The 23630-nt window shown below is 48.6% G+C and overlaps 1 protein-coding gene across 1 annotated transcript in view; it reads left to right on the top strand.

The window, feature by feature from the left end:
- Positions 1-1348: 1348 nt before the first annotated feature.
- Positions 1349-23630, top strand: part of LOC144134504 (neprilysin-1-like) — a 29755-nt gene continuing 7473 nt past the window's right edge. Inside the window, exons 1-9 of the mRNA XM_077667412.1 lie at positions 1349-1477; positions 2308-2721; positions 3722-3862; positions 6104-6283; positions 9757-9919; positions 11144-11242; positions 12461-12772; positions 17268-17465; positions 22422-22651. Coding sequence (XP_077523538.1) covers positions 1349-1477; positions 2308-2721; positions 3722-3862; positions 6104-6283; positions 9757-9919; positions 11144-11242; positions 12461-12772; positions 17268-17465; positions 22422-22651 — 1866 coding nt within the window. The remainder of the gene's footprint in view (positions 1478-2307; positions 2722-3721; positions 3863-6103; positions 6284-9756; positions 9920-11143; positions 11243-12460; positions 12773-17267; positions 17466-22421; positions 22652-23630) is intronic.

Raw genomic sequence — 23630 nt, 5'->3', positions numbered from 1 at the left:
GTGGTTATAAACGGCGCTTGCAGGGAGGCCGACCAAAAGGCAGGAGTCATTGCAATCGTCTGCGGCGTCCTCGCTTTGGTTGTCATCGGGTTGGGCACCTTTATGACTATTCAGATATCACGAAACGGTAAGGGCGTCGATACGATAGGTGAACAAACGGAATTACGCGAGCCAGGCAGCCCACTTGCAAATATTAAGCAAGGAACTTTCCTGGCCACTATATTTAGCGCAAGCATGGTGGCATACTTCGTATGCATGCAGAAACCTTCTCGTCAGGAGGAAGTGAGATTTTCAAGGACGTTTTGGAACGTAAAAGTATTCAGTATGACCAGAGTGGTCGCTTGTTGGTGTTACGTCATCGGAGAAAACAGCGTCAGGTATATGGAGCCGAGATGCGTGACTACTCAGAATGATTAACAATAAGAAACGTTTAGATTTTGGATCGCCGAGATTCCGTAAGTCCGGTTTTGTAGCTCCAACCAGAACCAGAAACATTCGGTAACACTAAAAAACCATGAATAAGCACTCTCATTTTTTTTTCTGAAAGAAACCGGCATTTTTTTAGGCTTCTGCAGACAGACGTAGGGGAATGTTTTTTTTATTATTATTATTGACCCTTGTTTTGTGGATGATGAGAAATTAATTTATTGATTCTTTTTTGTACGAGGCACTTGAGACTAATGCAGGGGAAAAACAACCACACGCCACCTGTGGGATCCGAACCCAAGGCTTCTAAAATACCGGAAACGGTGTTCCCTCAACTTAGTTACGGCGGCCGCTGTTTCCTTTCTATTTCTGAAGGCATAAATGTTAAGTGTAGCCCGACCTTGTGAGTGTTCATTAGCACTGCAGCCAAACACATCGGCGGACGTGGAACATAGTGTTAACCACAAGTGCCGCGAGTTACGCTTTCTAAGGATAGGAGCGGCAGCACTTCGGGGATCCTCTTATTATGCTGCCTTTGACATCAGTACTGCCAGAACCTAGTCCCTCGCTATGCTATGGTATGAGCGGACAGGAATGGGGCAGCAGAGGGTACATTGAAAAATCTGTTTTAAAAGAAGCCAACAGTCTTTGAAGCCACTGCATTCATAAGAGAATGGTACTATTTTATCACAAAAATCTCATAAATCTTTCTTTATATACAAACATAATTAATTACACAAAAGATAATATAACACAAAGAATGCCATCTAGGGGCAGAAAAAGGAATTGTGAAGCGGAATGCTTCTTGCTTAATGAAACAAGGATGGCTGTTACAAGACGAAGGGGCACTAACTTCAGGAACGCTCTCCATCGGATTGAGGTGCTGACAGGTTGCACCCCATTACGGTCCATCGATTCGCAGATGACGGCATCGGGAACGGAGGAAGCCGCGGGGAAGGAGGAAAAGGTGGTGCGAGCGATGGTGGAATTGAAGGCATCTCAGGGCGCACAGGGCCGAGGGTTCCAAGACCTCCCAAACCAGCACCTGGCCGTGAGTGAATGTCCTGTCGTTCTTATAGAACTACGCCATATACTTAGACGTTCGTTATCTCTCTTAATTTTGTGCTTGCTGTTAGAAGTACCGCAGGCGTATGGAAAGGCATCATATAGAAAGATCACTAGGCGCGGACTTCAACTGTCGCAATAGGAAATGTTTGACGCATTTCAGGGCTTGTTGAGAAACTGGATTATGATGTCGACTGATGGTTTGGCTTATGGTCTAAGGGGGTTTTAACGTCCCAAAGCGACTCAGGCTATGAGGGACGCCGTAGTCAAGGGCTCCGGGAATTTCGACCACCTGGGTTTTTTTAACGTGCACTGACATCGCACAGTACACGAGCCTCTAGAATTTCGCGTCCATCGAAATCCGACCACCGCGGCCGGGATCAAACCCGCGTCTTTCGGGTCAGCAGCCGAGCACCATAACCACTGAGCCACCGCTGCCGCTAAAGCAGCAGTCATCTTGTTCAAGACTGATGTGTATACCCTCGGAACATGCATACGCGCATGCTAATACACTGGCGGAAGCATGTTTTTCTAAGTAAGAGACTTGAATAGCATGCATTAAGGAATTACTCCCCAAGATTTACTGAGGCACAAAGTTAGTTTTCAGGTGGGTCTCCTGAGGGGGCGTGCTCCTCTTCATTCGTCTTTAAACGTCGCACAGGCGTTAAAAATGGCATTTTACTGTAAGCTGTTTTAATTTTGCTGTTAGTTGTACCCGTGAAGTTCAAACTACTGGCGAAAAACAAAAGTTCGTCGTGAAACAGGCCCCAGGTGTATACAAAAGAACTGCGCATATTGTTCCTTCCGCGCCTTCAGCCTACACAACAACCGAGTGTCCGCCGCCCCGGATACGGCCCAGGACTACCAGGCGCGGGACTGTCACGCCAAAGAGGGCTCCCACCACTGAGGCCACCTCCAAAGCAACCAGATCCACGCCCAGAACTACCAGGCGCGGGACTGTCACGCCAAAGAGGGCTCCCACCACTGAGGCCACCTCCAAAGCAACCAGATACACGCCCAGGACTACCAGGCGCGGGACTGTCACGCCAAAGAGGGCTCCCACCACTAACGCCACCTCCGAGGCAACCAGTCCTCCCCCACACTTCAAAGGGCGATCAGCTGGCTGCAGAGTTGATCAACGCGTCGCTCGACTGGAGTTACAAGCCCTGCGACGACTTCTACAGCTTCGTGTGCAGCAGATTCGAAGGGGGCGAGGACGCCTTCAAGAAGGTCAGTTAGCCCTTGTATTTCTTTACACCTCCGAGCTGTGCCACATGTGGACAAGTCGGAGCTTCCCAGTCAAGCGTCGCCAAACCTAAGTTAACCACACATACTACTGGGCCTAGAGTCTTTATTCGTTCCGCTACTGCAATTTCTTGACAATACACGCGGCTACCTGCAATCGTTTTTACACTGCACAGAACAATGTAATTAACAAACCACTAAAGTTTACAAGCTCATATGGATAGGAAAACCAACTACATACACGTTATGCCGTTAGATATGGAAATTTAGGCGACCAATTTCACGCTACTTCTTTAGAAAGGAATTCCCGGTCCTTAAGTCTTGCGTCTTAATGGGTAAAGATTGTGAGGCTAAATGAAGGGCTGGGCAACGCCTCCCAGATGATGTCCAGAAGGGTATCCAGTAACACCGTGCACTAAGGAGACCTCATGTGATCTCGAAGGGCGATAAAAACCTTTTAACGAGTTATTAGCGGATCGAGATTTACTAAATACTTGTTAAGAATATTTCAGCCGTTTTAGAAACCGGTTACGGACGCAAGCCACGGCTTTGCACTGGAGTGCAGAGAGCTACATGCAGTGCAGGGTGCGCAACGTATCCAGCACGTTTTCCTTCTCCCCCTCCCCCACGCTTTAGCTTGGCCTCCTCTTTTTAGACGTTGTACAAAGGAATGCGCCCGCTATGCTTCGAGTGTTAAAGTCTGCTATGATAATACCTTAAATTGTTTTCATCCACTCGACCACACAGACTGTTTCAACGGAAGCGCTCAACTATGGGCATATATTAGACAAAACTCACTTAGAAAAAAGCACTGAGTGTCTTCATTCAAAGCCTGTATCACTGTAAACAAATATTACGGAGGCCTAGATGGATACCATCACTATCGGCGATCGCCTGCTGCACGGAGCTCGACGCGTGCTATATTATAGTTAGCTACATGGACGATCGTGTCTGTTTATTTCTCGCACTCTTGTCTTCCCATCAGCTGCAAAACTACACGGACCGAGCTATTCAGGCGGAGCTCCTCGCCGCCGTCGTCCCGCCCAAGGGTCAGAGCGCCCCGCAGAAGGCGGCTGCTTTGTTCCAGGCCTGCGTCAACCTCGGGTCCGACGCGAGATACTCCGAGGTATGGACGTGCCTCCAGTAAAGCGGGAAATGTTTTTGAACTACCTTGTGTTGTCAAGCCAAGTTACTCATGCTTCTGAGGTGGCTGCTAAATATGCTCGATAATAGACGCGGTGTTTTCCAGGCCGCTTCGGGACCGAACAGCAAACCGACCTTGCTTCGATCACTTTTTTTGTGTGCAACGTCAATATTCCTTGTAACTCTGCTATGATCACCGCTATTTTTGGCTTGTGGCAAGAAAGCACGTTGTTAAACCCACCCACATTGCGGAATATACGGGAGAGTTCCGCGGTCGACCCTCAGGAGCATCTGCAGTGTACTCTGAATGCCATTGCTTCTAACTGGCCCAATCTCCTGTCATGCCAGTCTCATAAAATGGGTTATACGTGCCCTCCCCCTTCCCTCCTCCGTTACCACTTCCACTTTCGTCTACATTTCCCCACTGCGCGGCTCGAACGTTCATTCAGACTGGGCTTTTACCACAAAGTTACTTTCGTTAATTGCCAGCAACTTTTCGTCATTCAACGTTCTCGTAGCATTTGTTCGGGTCGCAGTTTGAGAGAGAGAGAGAAACTTCATTATTGGAAAGGAATTCGGAGCATGCCCCTGGGTACCCGTGCGACCCCACTGCATTCATGTGTTTATGTCGCTATTGAAAAGGATGTTGTTTTGAACTATTAATGAACTGCATAATAGATGTATTGTCCTTATCCAGCAAAAAAAACATAAAAAGCTCTAACAGATAAAACGTTTTTTAAGCCCTAAATTTCTCCTTGAAAACTTCTATTATATTGTCACGTTCCTGTAACATCGCCGACAGTTGATGACGACACACATCTCTGCCGATGCACTCGATTATTGTATTGGGAAAATTCGTGCCGTAAATTTTGGTGGCGGCTGTAGCAAAGAGCGCGTATGGCGGAGGTTGAAGGTCAAACTGGCCACCGCTTTCAACATGTCTTCTCAAATACCTGCAGACACACTGAACGTCCTAGAAACTACCACGCATACGTGATCACTATTTTTCCAGAGCGCTCTTCTTGGCTCCCGCGCAGCCAGCAAAGGGACAAGGCCGCATGCCACGGCGGTTAAAAACAAAGAACAAAGAAATTTGCTGTGATTTAGCTCTGGTTAAACCTAGAGTGACGCGAGAGCTACATCTGGCCGAGTAGAAATCATTCAGTCGAATTGCAGTCAGTCTTTCGCCGCTCCGTTTCGCTGGGCGTTCCTTCATCTTCGTCCCTGGACGTGGATTCACTCTCTCCCCATCTCCACTCTCCCCCCCTCGACGCGGCGCATGCGCACAGCTGTTGCAGCTCGGTTTCGCCGGCGCGCCACGCCGCCGGCAGCAGCAGCTGCTCCGCACCACGTGACCACGGCGCCGCCACTGAGCTCCAAGGGTTCCGTGTTGAAGGCTCGAAGGGCTGGCGTAGTGTAGCTCTCGCTACAAAACTCGCAGGACGGTTACGACTGTGCAAGGCGAGGTTCAGCGATAGCTGTTTATGCGTTTCGTTTACGCATTTAGTCACGTGGTGCACCCTTGCATTGGCAGGCTGCTGTTCCGAGCAGAGCCACTCGTAGGCTTAAGCGACACAGGTTGACCGGCGCAACCGATGGGTGCGCTAACACCCACCGGTTACGCCGACGACGGCGGACGACTACGACGCAAAAGCCAGGGACGGGCGCCTAACAGCTGTCGCTGTAAAATGTTCACAGGCACACCTGATTGCTTTGCATTGGCAATGCGATAACGTGAGAAGCTGTTAATGCCCTTAGCAGAAGTGACATCACTTCTTGTTTGGTGGTGACGTCACTTCTCTCAAGCCAGTGAGGATTATTCTGTCGGGTGACGACAATTCCTTCCAGCCAATGGGCGAATGTTTGTGATCGACGACACATTTTTGTTTCCCGATGAGCCTTTTAATGTCATCGCATTCATGAAGCAAGGCTCTAGAGCAGTATTACTGGCCGTTTTCAGACGTATTCTCAACCCGAAGTTCTCGAACGGTGTCGGCTAAGGACTTCACCTACGAATATTTAAGAGATTTAAAATAGACGACTACAACTTGGGGGCTACTGTTTTTGTTCGATGCGAGGGCTTTACGATGTGTACGACCTGCAGACATGGCCGCCGCAATGCTTTTTAGGCCTAAATATGAAAGGTCTGGCATTGTCATTCTGACTACAGCTATGTTTTGGAGGTCCTCACTAACCGGCGCATTTCTTGCTCTCTGACGTGCAGGTAGACTCCCTGCAGTCCTACTTGCGCCCCCTCGGCCTCGACATGTCCGACATGCGCCCCGACCCCGACTTCAACGTCGCGGACCGCATCGTCCAGCTCTCCTTCGTGTACGGTCTTCCAACATACGTCGAGTTCCGTGTGCACCACTCCTTGCAGAATCACTCGGAACTGTACATACACGTACGCAACCTTCTCAACGATGAGCATAGATCCTTGATTATACCAAAAAGTAGCCTTACACTCCTGCATTTTTCCGTGATTAAGAAATTAGGTCGTTTTATTTTATTTTACAGCGAAAGCAGTGAAAGCTTCGGTTAAGCTCTATAGCCCTGCTTTCTGCCGTGCAATCTACAGCTTCGGCCATACGGCCTTAAAGGAGCTGCGCAACAATGCTTGGACGGACGCCGGCTATACTTCAGGTGGATTTTTTATCTCACATAGACGCTTACTCAAAAAGAATTACAGGAATCGATGCATAGGAACGGGAGTTATTCAATGAAGAAATTTGAAAACACAAGTAAACAAAATTCTGCTCTCAACTTGATTTTCGCGCGGCTTCCCATTTCCACTTCACTCTCCCAATGACAACACGGGGTGGGACCAATAAAACAGCCCGTCTGAGCACGTGGCGGAAGTTTGCACACCATGGATGCCTAATAATAATTATAATTGGTTTTTGGGGAAAGGAAAATGGCGCAGTATCTGTCTCATATATCGTTGGACACCTGAACCGCGCCGTAAGGGAAGGGATAAAGGAGGGATTGAGAGAAGAAAGGAAGAAGGAGGTGCCGTAGTGGAGGGCTCCGGAATAATTTCGACCACCTGGGGATCTTTAACGTGCACTGACATCGCACAGCACACGGGCGCCTTTGCGTTTTTCCTCCATAAAAACGCAGCCGCCGCGTTCGGCTTCGAACCCAGGAAATCCGGATGATTAGCCGAGTGCCTTAACCACTGAGCCACCGCGACGGGTCTGCCTAATCGCTGTAACTCGTTCTTCCCAAGGCTGATAGCGCCGTTTTCATAATTACAACAACCACGTGAACGCCCAGCTGACCCAGCGATCGTCAATAACGCAGAAGAGAACACTGATCAGTGACGTTCCCTGACTTATGGATCCGAACGCGATCCGAACTGGATCCGAACCCGAACATTCTACCTTTCGTTAACTACGCTTACAATTCTGCAACGCAAGCAAGTACTGTTTTTCCCCATATTTTCTTCTCTACGGCCGGGAGCCATTTTCCATTATGGAAACCATACTCCCTTACCGCCCAGATTCCTCCGAATTTACAACCGTCTCTCAAGCCGCTGCGCATGCCGAAGAATGCCGCCAGCTCGCCCGTTCCTTTACTTTTCACGACCAGCACCGTCAGCAAAGTGCCCGCCCCACTTCTACCTGTCTGCCGCCGGCTTAACTTCCTGAATCCTTAGTTTGACTTTGGGTGCCCTCCTCCAGCCCGGAACAGTCGACAAAACTGCTGAGAAAATACCAGGGCCCCTATCGCGTAGTTCGGCAGACATCTCCAGTTAATTATCTCGTCGAGCCCGTCACGTTTTCGCCTGATCATCGCCGCCGCGGCCGTGAAATTGTCCACTTCGACCGCCTGAAACCCTACTACGCCCCCGCTATCATTTCGTGCCCTTAGGCCACCAGGAGGGCGCCTTTTCACCCCGGAGGTATTGTAAGACAAACAATTGATGCTCCAGCGGCCAGTGCCGCCGAAGGAGAGAAAGCCGACGGAAGACGAAGCTGACGAAGTTGAGTTTTGGTTGCGGAGCTGCGCTGTGTTAACAAAGATTTCGGCTGCCCACATTTCTTCTTTGATTTAAGTGTTTACAATTCATGGATTTATGATTGAATGTAATTGGTTTGAATTCACTTTATTTCTTTGAAATAAGATAAATTTAAGTAAACCTCCACCTGCAATTGAATTTGCCTCTGCCAATACCGTTGCCCACTGCCTACTCAACCGTAGCTCCCGCCTGACAGGTGGGCAGGTGGTAAGAAGGAGAGAAGAAAATTGTTCTCTCCACCTTTAGAATTAAGAGGGAAAATGCAGGAGGAAAGGGAGCGAGGAAGGGTTGGAGGTGAAGGGTTGGAGGTGACGCGTATCCTAGCGCTTGGGAGGTTGTGACGACGGCGGAGGAATGCGCAATCAGAGGGTGGTTCCACGGCAGAATGCAGGGCTGCACCTAAGCTATCATAGATTTCGCAGATGTGCTAAGCCGATGACCCTACCTCTACATATCTTTTTCGTGTACAGGCTTTAAAATCCGCCTATTTTTCAGCAAACGCATGATGCTTCCGATAAACGCTGTTGTACTTGATTTGGTGCGCGATACGCTATATTTACAGCTTGTTCACGTGAAAAAAAAACGTCAAAAAGCGGAACACCGCGAAGAGACGAGGCACACAGACGACGACCTGTCGTGTTCTGTCGTTTGACTGGTTTTTTTTTTCGTGAACATGTACCAGATGACCCAGATTTCAACTCTACTGCAAATACAGCAGTTTGCAGAAAAGAACTTAGTTTCTCATCGTAATATTTGGATGCGTGTTCCTCGCTGCGCCCACAGTCCGCACCATGGACCATTTTCAGATTACATTAAGCGTTAAAAAAATTACAGCGCAATATCGCTTTGCCGCGTATTCAGACCGGGTCCCACGCGGTTTTCACGTGCAAAGATTGTGATCCTCCCAATGACTATGTGGTCTGAAGAAAAAGCAGCTGCTGTAAGTAAATGTTATATGAAAAGATTTGCAGCACGTGTACACTGTTGCTAATGGGTCGCAAGCCCCAAGGGTAGCGTTGGCCTGGCGGCCTGGGGCACAGCTGGAAACATCCGAAGGTCCTGGCAAAGGATGAGTCGACTGCCAACAGAACAACTTGTTTATTTTAGCATCGCAAAAGAGCAACCGGTCAGGGCGACCACGTTACTCGACGGAAGAAATCGAAGACTCTCCTTGGCGTCCGGGGCAGCTGCTTTTATACCCACGGAGTCGAGGGCAAGAAGGAACGGCTCGGGATGAGGCGCCCGATACGGCGACGCTCGGACATGTTCAGACGTGACGTGCGCGTCCGCCGGGCCGGCGCCGGTCAGACCTCCTCGCCTCCCAGTTGGGGAGCTCCTCTCCCCGGCTGCTGCGCTTTGACAAGCGTGGGCACCAACATGCACACACACACACACGCACACATGAAGACACGTGGCATTGAAACCTGCCTGGACGCGCTTGGCGGGAGGCGTTGCGGCAGCGATGAACGGGTCAAAATGACCGCCACTTTGAACGAAGCCCCGGCGTCCGTTGCATCCGCGCCGGCTATACCGCGCGTCGTAGGCGAAACGTAACACTGTATGGGTGCATGTTCTTTCCACACCGATGACGTTATAAAGAGCCCGAAATGGCATTCTTGGGCACGTGTGGAGAGAGGAATTTCTTGTTCTTAATTTTAACCAAAATGAGAGCAGACTAAACTGTTCGTGCGCTATTTTAGCACCAGCTTGCGTCCTCAGTTACGATGTCCGCGAACAGAAAACCCTGTTTGCCGGTTCATTTAAAACAAAGCTGTTTGTTTCTAAAGATTATACCCATTACCTTAGCCACTCTGGACAACACACTCAATGACGCCCGCCCTGCTGCGATGCCGCAGGTGGAGATCAACGCAGCGGACGAGGCGTGGGTGCTAGCCAACCACTACATTTTTCGCGAAGACGTGAAGCAGGCACTGTACTACGAGGGCTACATCCGTCGCTACGACCCTACTCTGGACGCTTCGGCACTCGCAGCCAAAATCATCCAAGGCGAGCATATCGGTGCGTACAACTTTGCAGCCTAGTAAAGGGCTGGGCTAAAAGCAATGTTAAAAAAAGGCTAGAGTGTTAACGTAGTTCAACCGAGTAGGAGGTGCGAAAGCACTCAGACAACATAGCCGCAAAGGCAACCGCGTGAAAAGACACGGCACGAGCAGGGCGCATCCATCGCCGCCGCGCGATTGCTGGCGTGATTCCGGCGCCGATGGCTTTCGTGTGTGGGGAGCGGGGACGGCGGAGCGCGCCGGCGACGTAAGGCGATAAGTCCTTTTCTTGGGTCAACAGCGACTGGCAGACAGAGAGAGGGGGAAGAAGCACCTCCGCGGCCGTGCTGGCGGCGGCGGCGCGAGCCTCCCCCACTTTCCCCACCGCTCTCGTCGCGGCCGCAACATTACTGTACTTCCCCATCCGCCATACTCGTCTGACCTCTCACCATGCGATTTTTTCCTGTTTCCTAGTGTGAAAAGAGCCCTAAAAGGTCGCTTGATGGGGAACGTGGAGGCCATTCAAGACGCCACGAAAAAGGAGCTGACAGCCCTGCCAAAATAAGCGTTTCCCAACTGTTTCCAAGACCTGAAGAAGCGTTGGAAGCTTTGTATAGACTACAAGAGGGACTATTTCGAAAGGGGTGCTGCACAGATGGTTTCAATGTTGAACGCATTTTTTTAATGGGCTCAGTCTCGGAACTTTACGTACAAAGGTTGTAGTTTAGTTGTGTAGTTGTTAGGGACTTAATTTAGCTCCTTGGCTAAAGAATGCCTAAAAATGGAGTAAAATTCTTGGTTGCTTCACTAAAGTAATCAACGAAACAGAATCAAAAGAGAGATGCATGAAGCCCTGGGTGAAACTGCCTTTGTGTACAGCTGCAGAAAAAAAAAATACACATCTAGCCTCTCGGACCTCTCGTCAGCGCGGGGTAAACTGGCCGGTCGGGAAATTGTTCTTAGATGTGAACCTCGTCGTGCAAAGCATCGGGAATTGCAATCCGGCTTCTCGGTTCCTGTGAATACTTATGCACATCCGGGAGCAAATTAGTTGTGCTTTTTCTGCGTTTGTTTTTCTTTTCGTGAGGCTGAGAAGTTTTAAGCTATTCGTATATTGTTTTAAGCGACGCAGTTCTCAGTCGTCATTTTATCGAGAAAATTGAATGTATTACACACAGGACTGCTATCAGGGAAGGGTCTCTCACGTTTCTAACATATGTGTTTTTTTCTTTTTTTGCCGCAGTGCGTCGAATTATAGAAACTCTCCGACGAACAAATAGACAGCCGAATTCAACAACCGTGCGCGGCCTTGGTAACTGGACAAGCAAGTACGTTTCCGCAGGTAAGTTGGGCTCGGCCCGGTAGCTGGCGCGGCAACACAATTTCTTTTCGCACTTAGAATACGTCAAACTAAAATAATTTAATAACAAAAAGTTCACCTGTTCCTGGCAGGTGAAGTGAATGAACCAACACACATGCCAATTAAATAGAATAATAATAATAATGAATCAATCTTTACTTTCCATGACCGGGAACAACCCTAAGGTCTTGGTGCTGGTACACCATGCACACACAAAAAAAAATGTGCATTCGCTTTCTCGCAAGGGAAAATAATCAAGTCAAGTAATGCAGCTGGCCAGGCGGACTCTGCTTCATACAAAGGCTAATCATAATAATAATAAAAGTTATTCTCGTGAACCTCTCTGAAATGGTACCGGAATGTCATTCACGCCCTGGGAAAGAGGGCGTTCAAAACATTCATTTGCGTGCAACGTATTTCAATTCGTCACAAATTACAATAGCGACTGACGGGAGGCGAAACTAGTTGAACAGTTTACACCTCGAAGTGGTGTCATGCATGCACCTTCTCAAGAGCAGGTTCAGCAGTGGTGGTGGTCATGAAAACGCGATTTCTTTTATTTTTGTTCGTCTCGCAGTACTGTTGCAAGCAGCCAGAGAAACGAGAACACGTTGCTGGCATAAAAGTGGCAAAATTGTTTTTACGTCTGCATCAAAATTGAAGACACAGCATATGGGTTGAGCCTCTGGCCACAGACTATTTACAAACACATATATTAACCATAACTCTAATAATTTCCTTCCTTTCATGTGGTTGAGATTCATAATTTATGCTTTTTGTAGCTGTCTTCATAAACCAGTTCAGAGTATGAAGTCTAAAGCAAACTGCCGAGACAAGAATGTTATGAATGAATCATGCAGCTATAATTTTCCGATGAGCCTATCAATATTTTCCAACCATGACCGTGTTCGTTGTGAAGAATCATCAATGCCATGCTTTTTGGTGGCCTTTGATTCATAGCGACCAGGAATCAGCTCCAATCTTCCGACCGACAGCAAACCAACACAGCGTCGTTCTCAGGGACTGTCACAGCACCGTGCACGACACGCGAAGCTAAGCCCGACATAGTTCTGTGCCATCAGATTGCCTTTATGAGCACAGTCGCTCCTTGCTCTCTGGGTACCGAGCGCATGGCTCCCTCAGCGAAAAAACAAAAGAAAAACACTGATTTTTCCGGTGGTGCGTTTCCTTATTCTTCAGACGAGTGGGAGCGAATGATCGCGCTCTACTCGGGCAACACGTTCGACGCGTCGTCCCGGCTGGTCCTGTGGGACGATGCACCGGCGATCATGGCGGTGCTCATGGACAACTCCCGCCTGGCGCCTAACCACTCGCGGCTGCTGATGGCCTGGAGCCTCCTGCACCGACTGCTGCACTTGGCCCACGGCGAAGAGATGATGCTGGAGACCGCCAGAGCGGGGGTGTCAACGTTCGATGCCGTCACTGAATTCTGCTACAAAAAGGTCACCGACATCATGGCAATGGCCGTAACAAAGCAGTACCTAAGTGAACGTGTGTATTACCTTTTTCCTTTATTATTTCGGCTTCAAATTCGAGGAATAAAATATGCGGAGATGACCTTACTCTGGTGAACACCTTTCAAGGGAACACGGGAGAGCGTATCAAGTAGCCTCGAGCCCCACGAATGGCGATACGCGACGACCGCTTTTCGCAACTGGCTGGAAAGGATTCTGCTGTCATGGCTGCTACCGTACCCCCTCCAATGACGGTGAAAGTTTCAGCCGTCGACGACAGAGAACAGGAAGCATTTAGTAATGTGAATACCAACCTTGAGAAGTGGAATGAAGCTGCGCGCAAGGAAAAAGGGAAATAGAGGCAAAGAAAGCAGCCATATCTATCACCGCAGTAGGACGCTTTGCCGATCACTGCGGTATGTCGCCGTTAACGCTGTCAGGGTGTGAAGAAATGCTCCACGGGTTGAAGAAAATAGGTGATGCGGGTTTGCCTGCAGGTGACGCGATCGCAGCATAGCTTCCGTTATGTTTGTAAGAGTAGGAAGCGCATATCACTTTTAGTGCGGTTCGAGGCTGTTTGCCACGCGCTCCTATTAGCCCTCATACTATTCACGACAGTGCCGTTATTGTGTGCCCATCAATAGCAGATCATTGTGTAAAAAAGGGGGAAATAAACGCATTATTCCGTTTGGGACGTATCCTGAGGCGGCGCAGCTCGACAACGGGTAGACGTGCATCGTAATTTGTCTGATAGATGGCGCTAGGCGTCGATCACTCCGCTAGGAGGAAAAGTTTGTTTACTTTTCTGAACCGCCCAGGGTTTTCTTCACTGGCCCCGCCGGATGCGGACTCTTTTTGCGCACGGCCAGTAAAGCTAACGCTTGTTACTTTAACGTCTTCCAGACAATGGCGGCCTTTCTTATCTTGACTTTATTAAGTTCACAGTTTGCAGTTCTCTTTGAAATATGCATTAAATAACGTATATTGACAATACACTATGTTTTAAGAGAATAATAATAGCTGCAGCAAGCTTTGTTCTGCATTTCGCCGCTTATGAAGAGAGGGCGTTTATCGGCTGCTTTGCTCCCGCTCCATTGCCTGTGAAAGTCGCGGAGTGTCGCCGCGGTGCCTTTATCTCTCACCTCTACCTTTCCCCGGTATTCCCGCATGTGGCAGTTGGCGCGCCAGTTACCCTCCTCCTAGAAACATAGTGACTCATAACTCCCCCGCAAGCCTTCCCGGTGCCTCTCCTTCATAGTGCTTCCTCTGCTTCTTCACTGCCAGCCAGATAGGGCCCTCTTCTATCCCCTTTTCTTACTCTTCCCTGCCTGCTAGCCTACACGGTAGCTCCACGGCTGTGAGTGAAAGGAACTGCCTTGGTGGCGCTGTGCCACGTAAAGCGGATGAAGTGGAGCAGCCCGGATATCGATGCAAGCAGCCTCTCCTTGAATCGAAACTAATGGCTAGCGCCGCTTCACGGCAACCAATGTAATTAAGGCATCCACGGGGTCTATGTTGCAAAGCGAGCGATGCGGCTGGCACTAGAAAAAATATAGAAGTAGCTCTGTCCTTCGGTTCCACTCCGCCTCGGCTCTTCTCCTGTCGCACTGGCATTCGCAGTGCTTATCATCTACCGCTGTGACTTAAAATGTCTCGCATGTAGAGATATTGTTGAAATAACTCTACATGCGACTCCTTCCTTTTATAGCTATAAAGCTAACCGAAGATACAGGCCCTCATAAACCCGATATCAATCCATCAGCCATTTCCGGGACTGCCATGACCGGCATTCCGAATAGAAAGCAAGGACACGTACTTCATACACTCAGCAACGTTTGTATTTGAATTAAGCCCTTTGGTGGGGAATCATTGAACAAGTCGCTCATCGCTATGCAACTCTCACGACATCGAGTTTATTCTGGGCACTAATTCTTTCCTCTTGTTCTGAGACCCAGCACCCCGGCATCGTTCAAACCTAACGTCGTGCCGAGATCCTTTACGCCGGTGTAAAGCGAACACGCACATATTCAGAGTTCTGTTCAACGACGTCGTTTCGAAGCGTTGCCCGTATTTTCACATAATCACGTGATGCACAGGAGTGCTGCGTGCGTATTTCTTTTCAGGATTTTATATTAAAACGTAGATATTTGTGTCAGCCTGTCCGCTCGGCAAAAAGTCTAACGCGCCGCTTTGTAGGAATGGTCACATCGCAAGCTCCTCGTACCCTGACAAAAAAAATTGGCTGTGGTTTAGCTCTGGTTAAACCTGGTAGAGTAGCGAGAGACGAGGCGGGCGGCGTCTGCTCCGCCGTCGGCGCAGCGGCGAGGCGCGCGGCGCGCACACCAGCTGCGTGCTCTGACGTCACTCCGCGCATGCGCACAACTAACGAGGCGGGCGGCGTCTGCTCCGCCGTCGGCGCAGCGGCGAGGTGCGCACACCAGCTGCAGGCTATGACGTCACTCCGAGCATGCGCACTGCTGGCGGGCCGGTGGTGGCACGGCTCAGCGCGCAGCCACGCTGACCTCGCGGAGCGGAAGGCGTAGTGTAGCTCTCGCTACAAAAACAACCGCCTTCTTTCTTTCCAAATACAAAATAAAATATGGATGTTGCTTGTCGAAGTATTTCTGCTATCACACCAACGGCAGGTTAGAGTCGGGCATGCGGAGTAAAGTAAACAGCAAGCCACGATGTTGCTCAGGCAGCCGCGGCGAGCATGTCTGGATAACGCCCATATCCGGTACACCAAACAACGATGCTGTGTGACACTTTGTTCAGGCTTGTACTCTTGACCAATGCAAGGCAAGCGCCGCTTGAAAACCATTACGCGCCGAGATTACGCAAATGTTTCCCTTCATACCATTAAACGAGGCAAAGAGAACATCAGTGACAACGCTACAGTGCGTACGCACCTTTACTAGGCTCTTAATACCGTTATAACTATTTCAAAACACGGCCTATCAGTGTTTTACAGCAGCACGTCATGCAGCCGCCTTTCAAACGACTACGTTATCAGGTTTGAAGTTCGTGTTATCGTATTGTTTAGAAAGATTTTTAGCATCTGGCAACTGCGTACAGCTGTATCAAGGCCGCTTTCGTGAGTTGCCCATTTCAATGCATGGGGTGTATGCGCAGCATTCCTTCTATACAGTCAGTAAGTTGACTCTACTGCAGAGCTAAGACTCCTTATGTGCAATAAGCGACGGCGTCCTAAAAGGGGCCCCGAAACACATTTTCAGTGCATTGTTTTGCCCATTGGTTGCATAAAGGAGTTATAGTGATGCTATTAGCATCGGTCGTACGACGTATGCTCCAGTTTTTAATATATTAATTATCTCGCAAAAACAAATTCATGGCGCTGACGGTGTCACCATACAGTGGCGGTTTTTAGCATCGCATATGACATCACGGAGGGCGAGCTTTATGATTGGACAGACAGTAAATATACTGCAAATTGTGTTAATAACTAGAGATACGTTTGGTCAAGTTTTTGTGTTCTATATTACATTAACAAAACCAACTTGTTTGCCCTAGATAAAAGCACTGTAAAGCAAGTAAAACAAAAATGCACCACTAGAGGCTCTGGCTACATTTTGCATCGACGGACTTTGCGCCTCTCTGTAAACATCCTACAACCTAACACTAACACTTATGGGTACTCTCTATGTATCTGAGAGCGGATTTGCAGAGTTGATCCGATTGAGCCATTGCACTCTATAAGCGTTCGTTTCGGTCCCAAGGAATGATGCGTTTAGTTCACATTTAGCAAACAGTGCGCATCGTCAGCTTGTGGAGGATCACCGGGTAGCGGCGCAAGATGGCGCCACGTTCCCGTCAACAGCGCGCGCTCCTTGCTCGCCGTGAAAAACCAGCGCGCTAGGGGCGATGGTTGGCAGTAAGCACTAGCGGAACGCGCTATGCTAAATGTGTCTGATATCTTGCGCGGGCTGTCACACCGTCGCAGTATCTCGCGCTCGAGATGGAATCCATAAGTAAGGGAACGTCACTGATCAGTGTTCCCTTCTGCGCTGTCGTGGTGACGGTGAAGCATCGCTGGGTCAGCTGGGCGTTCACATGGTTGTTGCAACCATGCAAACGGCGCCGCCAGCCTTGGCATGAGCGAGTTACAGAGAACAGGCAACCATGGAGTGTAAACTTCCGTCACGTGCTAAGATAGGCTGTTTTGATTGGTCGCACAGTGTGTCGTCATTTGGAGAGTGAAATGGGAATGGGAAGCTGCGCGAAAATAGAGTTGAGGGCATCATTTTGTTTGCTTGTATTTGGAAATTTCTTCATTGAATAACTCCCGTTCCTATGCATCGATTCTCATAATTCTTTTTGAGTCAGCATCTGTGCGACATACAGAATCCATCTGAAGTGTAACCGGCATCCGTTCGAGCGGTGTTTCGCAGCCCCTTAAAGACGCGGAACTTAGGCAGCTCCATGCTGCTTTCTCCTTTTTTTGCTCTCTCGCATGTTTGCGCCTGTTCCACAACTGCGGCTGTGCCACTCTCAACCGACGTGTCGCCCCTTAGACGTCCCGCCGACTGCGCTGGCATCGGGATATCAAGTTTTCCAGAACGTGCGTCGAGTCCTCGAGCACAAGTTACAGAACACGGCGTGGTTTAAGGACCCCGTGCGAAATGTGAGCTTGCGCAAGTTCAATACCCTGAACGTCACCTTCGGCTACCCGAGCGAGCTCTCCGACGAGTCCGCGCTGGAAGCGCTGTTCGGTGAGCATCCGACCTGCGCGAGTGCTTCGCTTCGTGCTGCGTTAAAGTACGGTCACATCTGCACCCTTTTTATGGGTCGGTATTTAGAGTGATTTCTTCACGCAAGGATTTGTCGAGTGGTATAAGCTGCCATTGAACATTTTCACTTATCATAAATGATAGTGGATTTTAATTCCGCAAGGGCGTCTGAGCCCAATAGGCACCAAACGCAAGGAAGCTGCTTGAATTATGTAAATAAAATATGCTGGGTTGGGAAGGTTTTGAAAGAGCTATGAAAAAACGTGGTGTATAGGGCTGAAAAAGCTCATTCGCGGCGTGTAATGAGATGTGGAAAAAGTACTGAAAGGCTACGTGTGCACTGCTTGCTTGGGCACGCCGTTTGCTCCTGTGCTGCAAATTCTAGTGTGCACCTCATGATTTTGTCGCTGTAAACATTTTACTGCACTCCTCAGGACATTGGCCTCCAGGTTTGAGCCATGGTAGCTTCCTCCTAGTTTTCTCCCACATCTGTTACCATGGCAAACAAAATTACCTAAACGATCGGAAATGTACGGAGTCTCGTGCTCATAATTCGTGATTTAGGGGAAGTGAGGCTATTTGATATCTGGATGTCGACGAATATACCGTGTAACGCAGGATAAATGACAAATTTTCATTGAAGCGAGATACTCATTATTGAGAGAATGCCACCACTTTACGCAGTACGGATGACCTATACTCCGTTTCATACATAAGGTGCAACGCTGTCAAAGCTAGAGCTTTTGTTTGGGCTGCCTGCATCCGTGACCAAAAAGTAGTGCGTTCCTTGTAGTGAGCGAAACATAGCGAGTGCTTTGCCTGCAGGCTTACTACATGACAAATTTGTCATGAGCTTGATTAAATGTTCTGTGACTGCTGACGGCACGGTGACGCTTTCTCGTGCGTTACACCATTCGGCCTCAGAACAAGCGCGGAGTAATACGCCTCCCTTTATTTTCCCCTGCGTACTACTTCAGTAGCTTTAACAGCGTTGCCCCTGATGTATGAAACGGAGTGTATGTGATACTCAGCATTTGGCTTGGATATGTGCGAAAAATAGAAGCCAGCTAGAGACCATTACTTAAGTTCCTGCTTAAATTTTCTCTGATTTGTGTGCTTAAAATACGAGCAAACGGGTCCACAGAACAAGAACATCACTGAATTTGCCACACATTAATCACAGTTTCTTTTTAAGGGGCAATAAATACCGAACTATGAGACAAGACAAAAATCGCGCCATTTAAAACATCAGAAAATTGTCGCATAGTATGGAAGCGCTAAATAGTTTTCTTGAGAAATGTGCACGCGAGCAAATCACAGTTTAAATGCAAGGTCTTCGTAATTGTTTCCTCACTTTTCTCGCATGTGACTGTAGAGGATGATGTTTATAATTTATATATTAGAGTTTGTGCTTTAAATATACCGGTCTGTACTTTAGAGCGTGCGAGTTTGTGATTACATTACAAGAAAACTCAGATCTCCGTCATAAAAGAATGTCTATTCACGATTGCTTGTGGCCTCGGTGGACAATTTGCCATTTTTTATAGAGTGGGATACAGCTTAAGAAAACAGCAGCTGGCAACTATGTACCATGGCCTACGAAGCCCGCCATTACTCCGCTATCTAAGCTCAAGAGTTTGCCAAGAGAGAATTTTTAAGTTTCCGGCTTTTAATAATAATAATAATAATAATAATAATAATAATAATAATAATAATAATAATAATAATAATAATAATAATAATAATAATAATATTAATAATAATAATAATTGGTTTTGGGGCTTTTAAAGAAAGCAGGGACATCAGAAATGTTAAGCTTGCAATTTCACCTTGCGAATGCCTCTTTCTTTAGGCAACGAGAAAAACTTCAGCAAAGCAGTATTTCCTTCCGGTAGAGGATTAGTGTTAGGTGATCATGATTGTGGATGAGTCTCACTGGAGACTTAAGTTGTGTCTGACAATAATATAGTTTTTTCCCTGTTCCCCTGTCATAACGAGATCTTTCTTAGATACGGCGGCTAAAATCATGCTTCGTTTGATTTACTACTAAACTGATCAAGTACTATGGCGGCAATCATTAAATTTAGTCTGCGCACTGCTTTTTCATGTTTGAACAGCAGCTTGGGCTTGTTGGTGATCCATGATCTCTTAGTAACAGAGCAAAAAACACAGACGGGACACATAGAACAAGAACACATAACGAGCGCAGCGCTCGTTGCGTGTTCTTGTTCTATCTGTCCCGTCTGTGTTTTTGCGCTGTTACGTCGAGCTCGAGATTTGCATGTTTATTTGTTGACTGTTTTTGTGGGTTTCCCTGAGCATAAACACAGCGTGCAGCATCAGTAAACCCGGAGCGCGGTGAGATATCCACGAATCTATTTTAGCGTCGTCGTCATTGTTATTTTCTATTGTTATTCCTCACTGATTAATATCTTATTATTGTTTGATTATTGTACCTCACTTTACGCGGAAACAATCTTTAAAGGCAACAGTAAGAAAAACAAAGCAAAGTGTCGTTAGAACACATTACGTAGGCTCTTTAATTATTTGCGGCTGAATAGATGCAGCTACTGCTGCATCTATCAAGTGATTTTTTTGACTGGCAAAATATACATTACAACACAGAATGCTTACTTGCTAAAACTTAAACGTCTGCGACCTGGCTTTTCTGCACACACGGCAAGTGGCAATTATCACAACCGCTGCCGAAGAATGTCTCCTGTCTGTTCACGTCAATTCTACCATTGCAGAAGCTGCAGGGGGGGGGGGGGGGGGTCCTGTCAATTCAGGCACATGTATAATGACACATGGCCCACTGTCCTCTTTTTATAGTAGAGCGCTAGCTATTTCAGCCATGCCAGTCCAGTTTCGAGCAGTTGTCGTCGGTGTCGTCCGGTTCGCATTCCCTCCTCTCCATCCCTCTCTCTCATTGAATGAAGTTTGGAGGAGCGGAGGAAGGAGAAAGTAGAAAAGAAGGAAGGAGGGCAGGCGGAGAAGAGGAGCGAGTGGGAAAAGTGCCGAGGATAAAAAAATTGCTGATGGTTTACCTCCGGTTAAACCCAGTGTGTACGCGATAGCTTCGTGCACATGGTTACACGGGGCAAAGCTGTTCAGCAGAAGGTGTTTCCTTGGTTATAGCTACGAAGACACTGCGGTGATCCGCGAAGGAGTTCCTAGCTACTGCGCACGCGCGACGCGCGCAGCGAGGCTGCGGAGTCGGCAGCGGCGACGGCGCAACGGTGACGTCACGCGCGGCGCACCTGTTGCTCGGCGCATGCGCATTAACGGCTCCGGCTCGGCCCGCTGACCTTGGCTTTAGATGGCGTGATGAGCCTATTGCTTCAAAATACACGTCGAAGCGCGTTGAGAGAGCGGCTGAGACAGCACCACACTGTTCCTGTGAGGGAGTTGTCCCTCGCCTCAATAATAATAATAATAATAATAATAATAATAATAATAATAATAATAATAATAATAATAATAATAATAATAATAATAATAATAATAATAATAATAATACTTAGTTTTGGGGGAAAGGAAATGGCACAGTATCCGTCACATATATCTTTGGACACCTGAACCGCGCCGTAAGGGAAGGGATAAAGGAGGGAGTGAAAGAAGAAAGGAAGAGAGAGGTGCCGTAGTGGAGGGCTCCGGAATAATTTCGACCACCTGGGGATTTTTAACGTGCACTCACATCGCACAGCACACGGGCGCCTTAGCGTTTTTCCTCCATAAAAACGCAGCCGCCGCGTGTAAGAAAGGAAGAAAGAGGTGCCGTAGTGGAGGGCTCCGGAATAATTTCGACCATCTGGGGATCTTTAACGTGCACTGACATCGCACAGCACACGGGCGCCTTAGCGTTTTTCCTCCATAAAGACGCAGCCGCCGCGGTCTGGTTCGACCCCGGGAACTCCGGATCAGTAGCCGAGCGCCCTAACCACTGAGCCACCGCGGCAGGTCCTCGCTTCAAGCGGCGCGATTAAACTACGCCGCGTGTGGTTAGCAACTGGTATGACCGTGTCTGAGCATGTTCTGGCCGCCGCAGTAAGCTTAGGGCATAACCGTCTCAGGGACGCTGCCTCAAACGCAGTCGAGGCCAAGCGTTGCGCTCTGAACGCTGCGCGTAATGCCGGTGGCGCGCCACGTTCAAGCGGCTGGACGCTGCCAATAAGCGTTGTGGAGGCGGAGAGTCGTAAGAGCGCTGACGTGTGCCATGGGCAGCAAACACAAATGTGGTGCCGGTGGAAGAAAAAAATACCCTTCTCAGGACGCTTCTCGGAATAGCAGTGCAGGCCGCCGCGGTGGCTGAGTGGTTACGGCTCTCGGCTGCTGGCCCGAAAGACGCGGGCTCGATCCCGGCCGCGGCGGTCGAATTTCGATGGAGGCGAAATTCTAGAGGCCCGTGTGCTGTGCGATGTCAGTGCACGTCAAAGAACCCCAGGTGGTCGAAATTTCCGGAGCTCTTCACTACGGCGCTCCTCATAGTCTGAGTCGCTTTGGGACGTTAAACCCATATAAACCAAACCAAACCGAATAGCAGTGCGCCACACAATCATCACATCTGTTCCAATGTGTTTCTGACACCACAAACCACAAACTGCAATTCTTCCATAATGAACGCACTATGAAAGTAGAGTCATGCGTGTTTTTATTATATCATTACTCATGTCGCGAACCAGCCCGTGATGATCACTATTCGTACTATTCTTGCAAAACGCCTGTAGCTTTGTTCCTTTCTGCTGCTGTGTTGGCTTTGTAGATTCAGCGTTTAGGAATACGGCAAGCCATGTTGCAGATGTTATCTCTGCATCTTTTAACCGGCCATTCTTTCGATCAGCAATGCCTGCGTGACCCAAGCACGGGTCCAATAATTTGTACCGGTAATAGACGCACTGAGGGCAGCATTACATTTTTTTTTCCTCGGCCCCAATGCAGCGGACTTCCCGGACGTGGCCGAGTACTTCTTGGCTCCCTATCTCAAGTCTCTCGGTGTCCTGACGCACCGTGCCGTCAGAGGGAATTCCACCGAGAATTTCAAGGCCGCAGAAATTAACGCAGAGTACAGACGACAAGGCAACCGCCTCGTTGTCACTGCGGGCATGCTGCTGCCACCGATCTACATCCCAGATGCGGCTGCGGCGATGAATTACGGAGGATTCGCCCAGGTACGGTCGTGCGCTGTGTCTCTGTCGCCAGGCATCATTAGGAGCCGAGCGAACGATTACAGTATTAAGGCGAAAGGCGTCATTGCCTCATGAGTCCACCGGAAGTATCCGTTCACGGGAGTTCTCCTCCTCACTTGTTAATCAAATGACGTCACCAAAACTAAAATATATGAAATAAAAAATAAAAAGAACAAAAAGCAAAGCACGTTAAAATGAGTGAAAATAAAAAACAAATAAATGTGAAAATAAAAATAACAGAAAAATTCACTTTAAAATTAACAAATAAAAAATTCAATACACAACGTGTACTGCATCGCGGGAGAAAACCCGCGTTATAGAATTTTAATTGGTTTTTCCATGCTTTCACATTCCTGCACTTAAACAGACTTAAGTGTCCTCAAAAATTTTTACTGCGTGCGTAATTTCACGCAGCCTGTAAGAATGAAATCAAAAACGGTTGTATGTAAGGATGTCTCTTTGGTACTGATTATTTCTGGTCTTATTTCGCTCACGCACTACTGTACTGTACCTTTAGAATCTATCTCTCAAGCACGCGCTCTAAAACGAGCCGTAGTTTTTCTGAGGAAGTCTGATCATCCCCGCCGCGGTGGATCAGTGGTTAGGGCGCTCGGCTACTGATCCGGAGTTCCCGGGTTCGAATCCGACCGCTGCGGCTGCGTTTTGATGGAGGCGAAATGCTGAGGTACCCGCGTGCTGTGCGATGTCAGTGCACGTTAAATATCCCCAGGTGGTCGAAATCTCTAAAATAGAGGACGCCCTCCAACGGCTGACCCCCACTATTGACCGTCTCATTGAAGGCTGTTCCGCCATGGCAGCCATTATCCACACCTTCACTATCCGTCTCGACCGCCTAACGGGCCCCCCGCAAATGGTCGACCTCAGCACCCACCCGCGCACTCAGTCGCCTTGTCCGACTCCCGCGCCCGAGAGTGCAGCCGCGCGCGCGTGTGCTGGCGGT

The sequence above is a fragment of the Amblyomma americanum genome, chromosome 5 (genome assembly GCF_052857255.1).
Source record: "Amblyomma americanum isolate KBUSLIRL-KWMA chromosome 5, ASM5285725v1, whole genome shotgun sequence".
NCBI classification, from domain to species: domain Eukaryota; kingdom Metazoa; phylum Arthropoda; class Arachnida; order Ixodida; family Ixodidae; genus Amblyomma; species Amblyomma americanum.
Note: the sequence above shows the minus strand (reverse complement) of the source record. Positions and strands in the feature narration are given on the sequence as shown.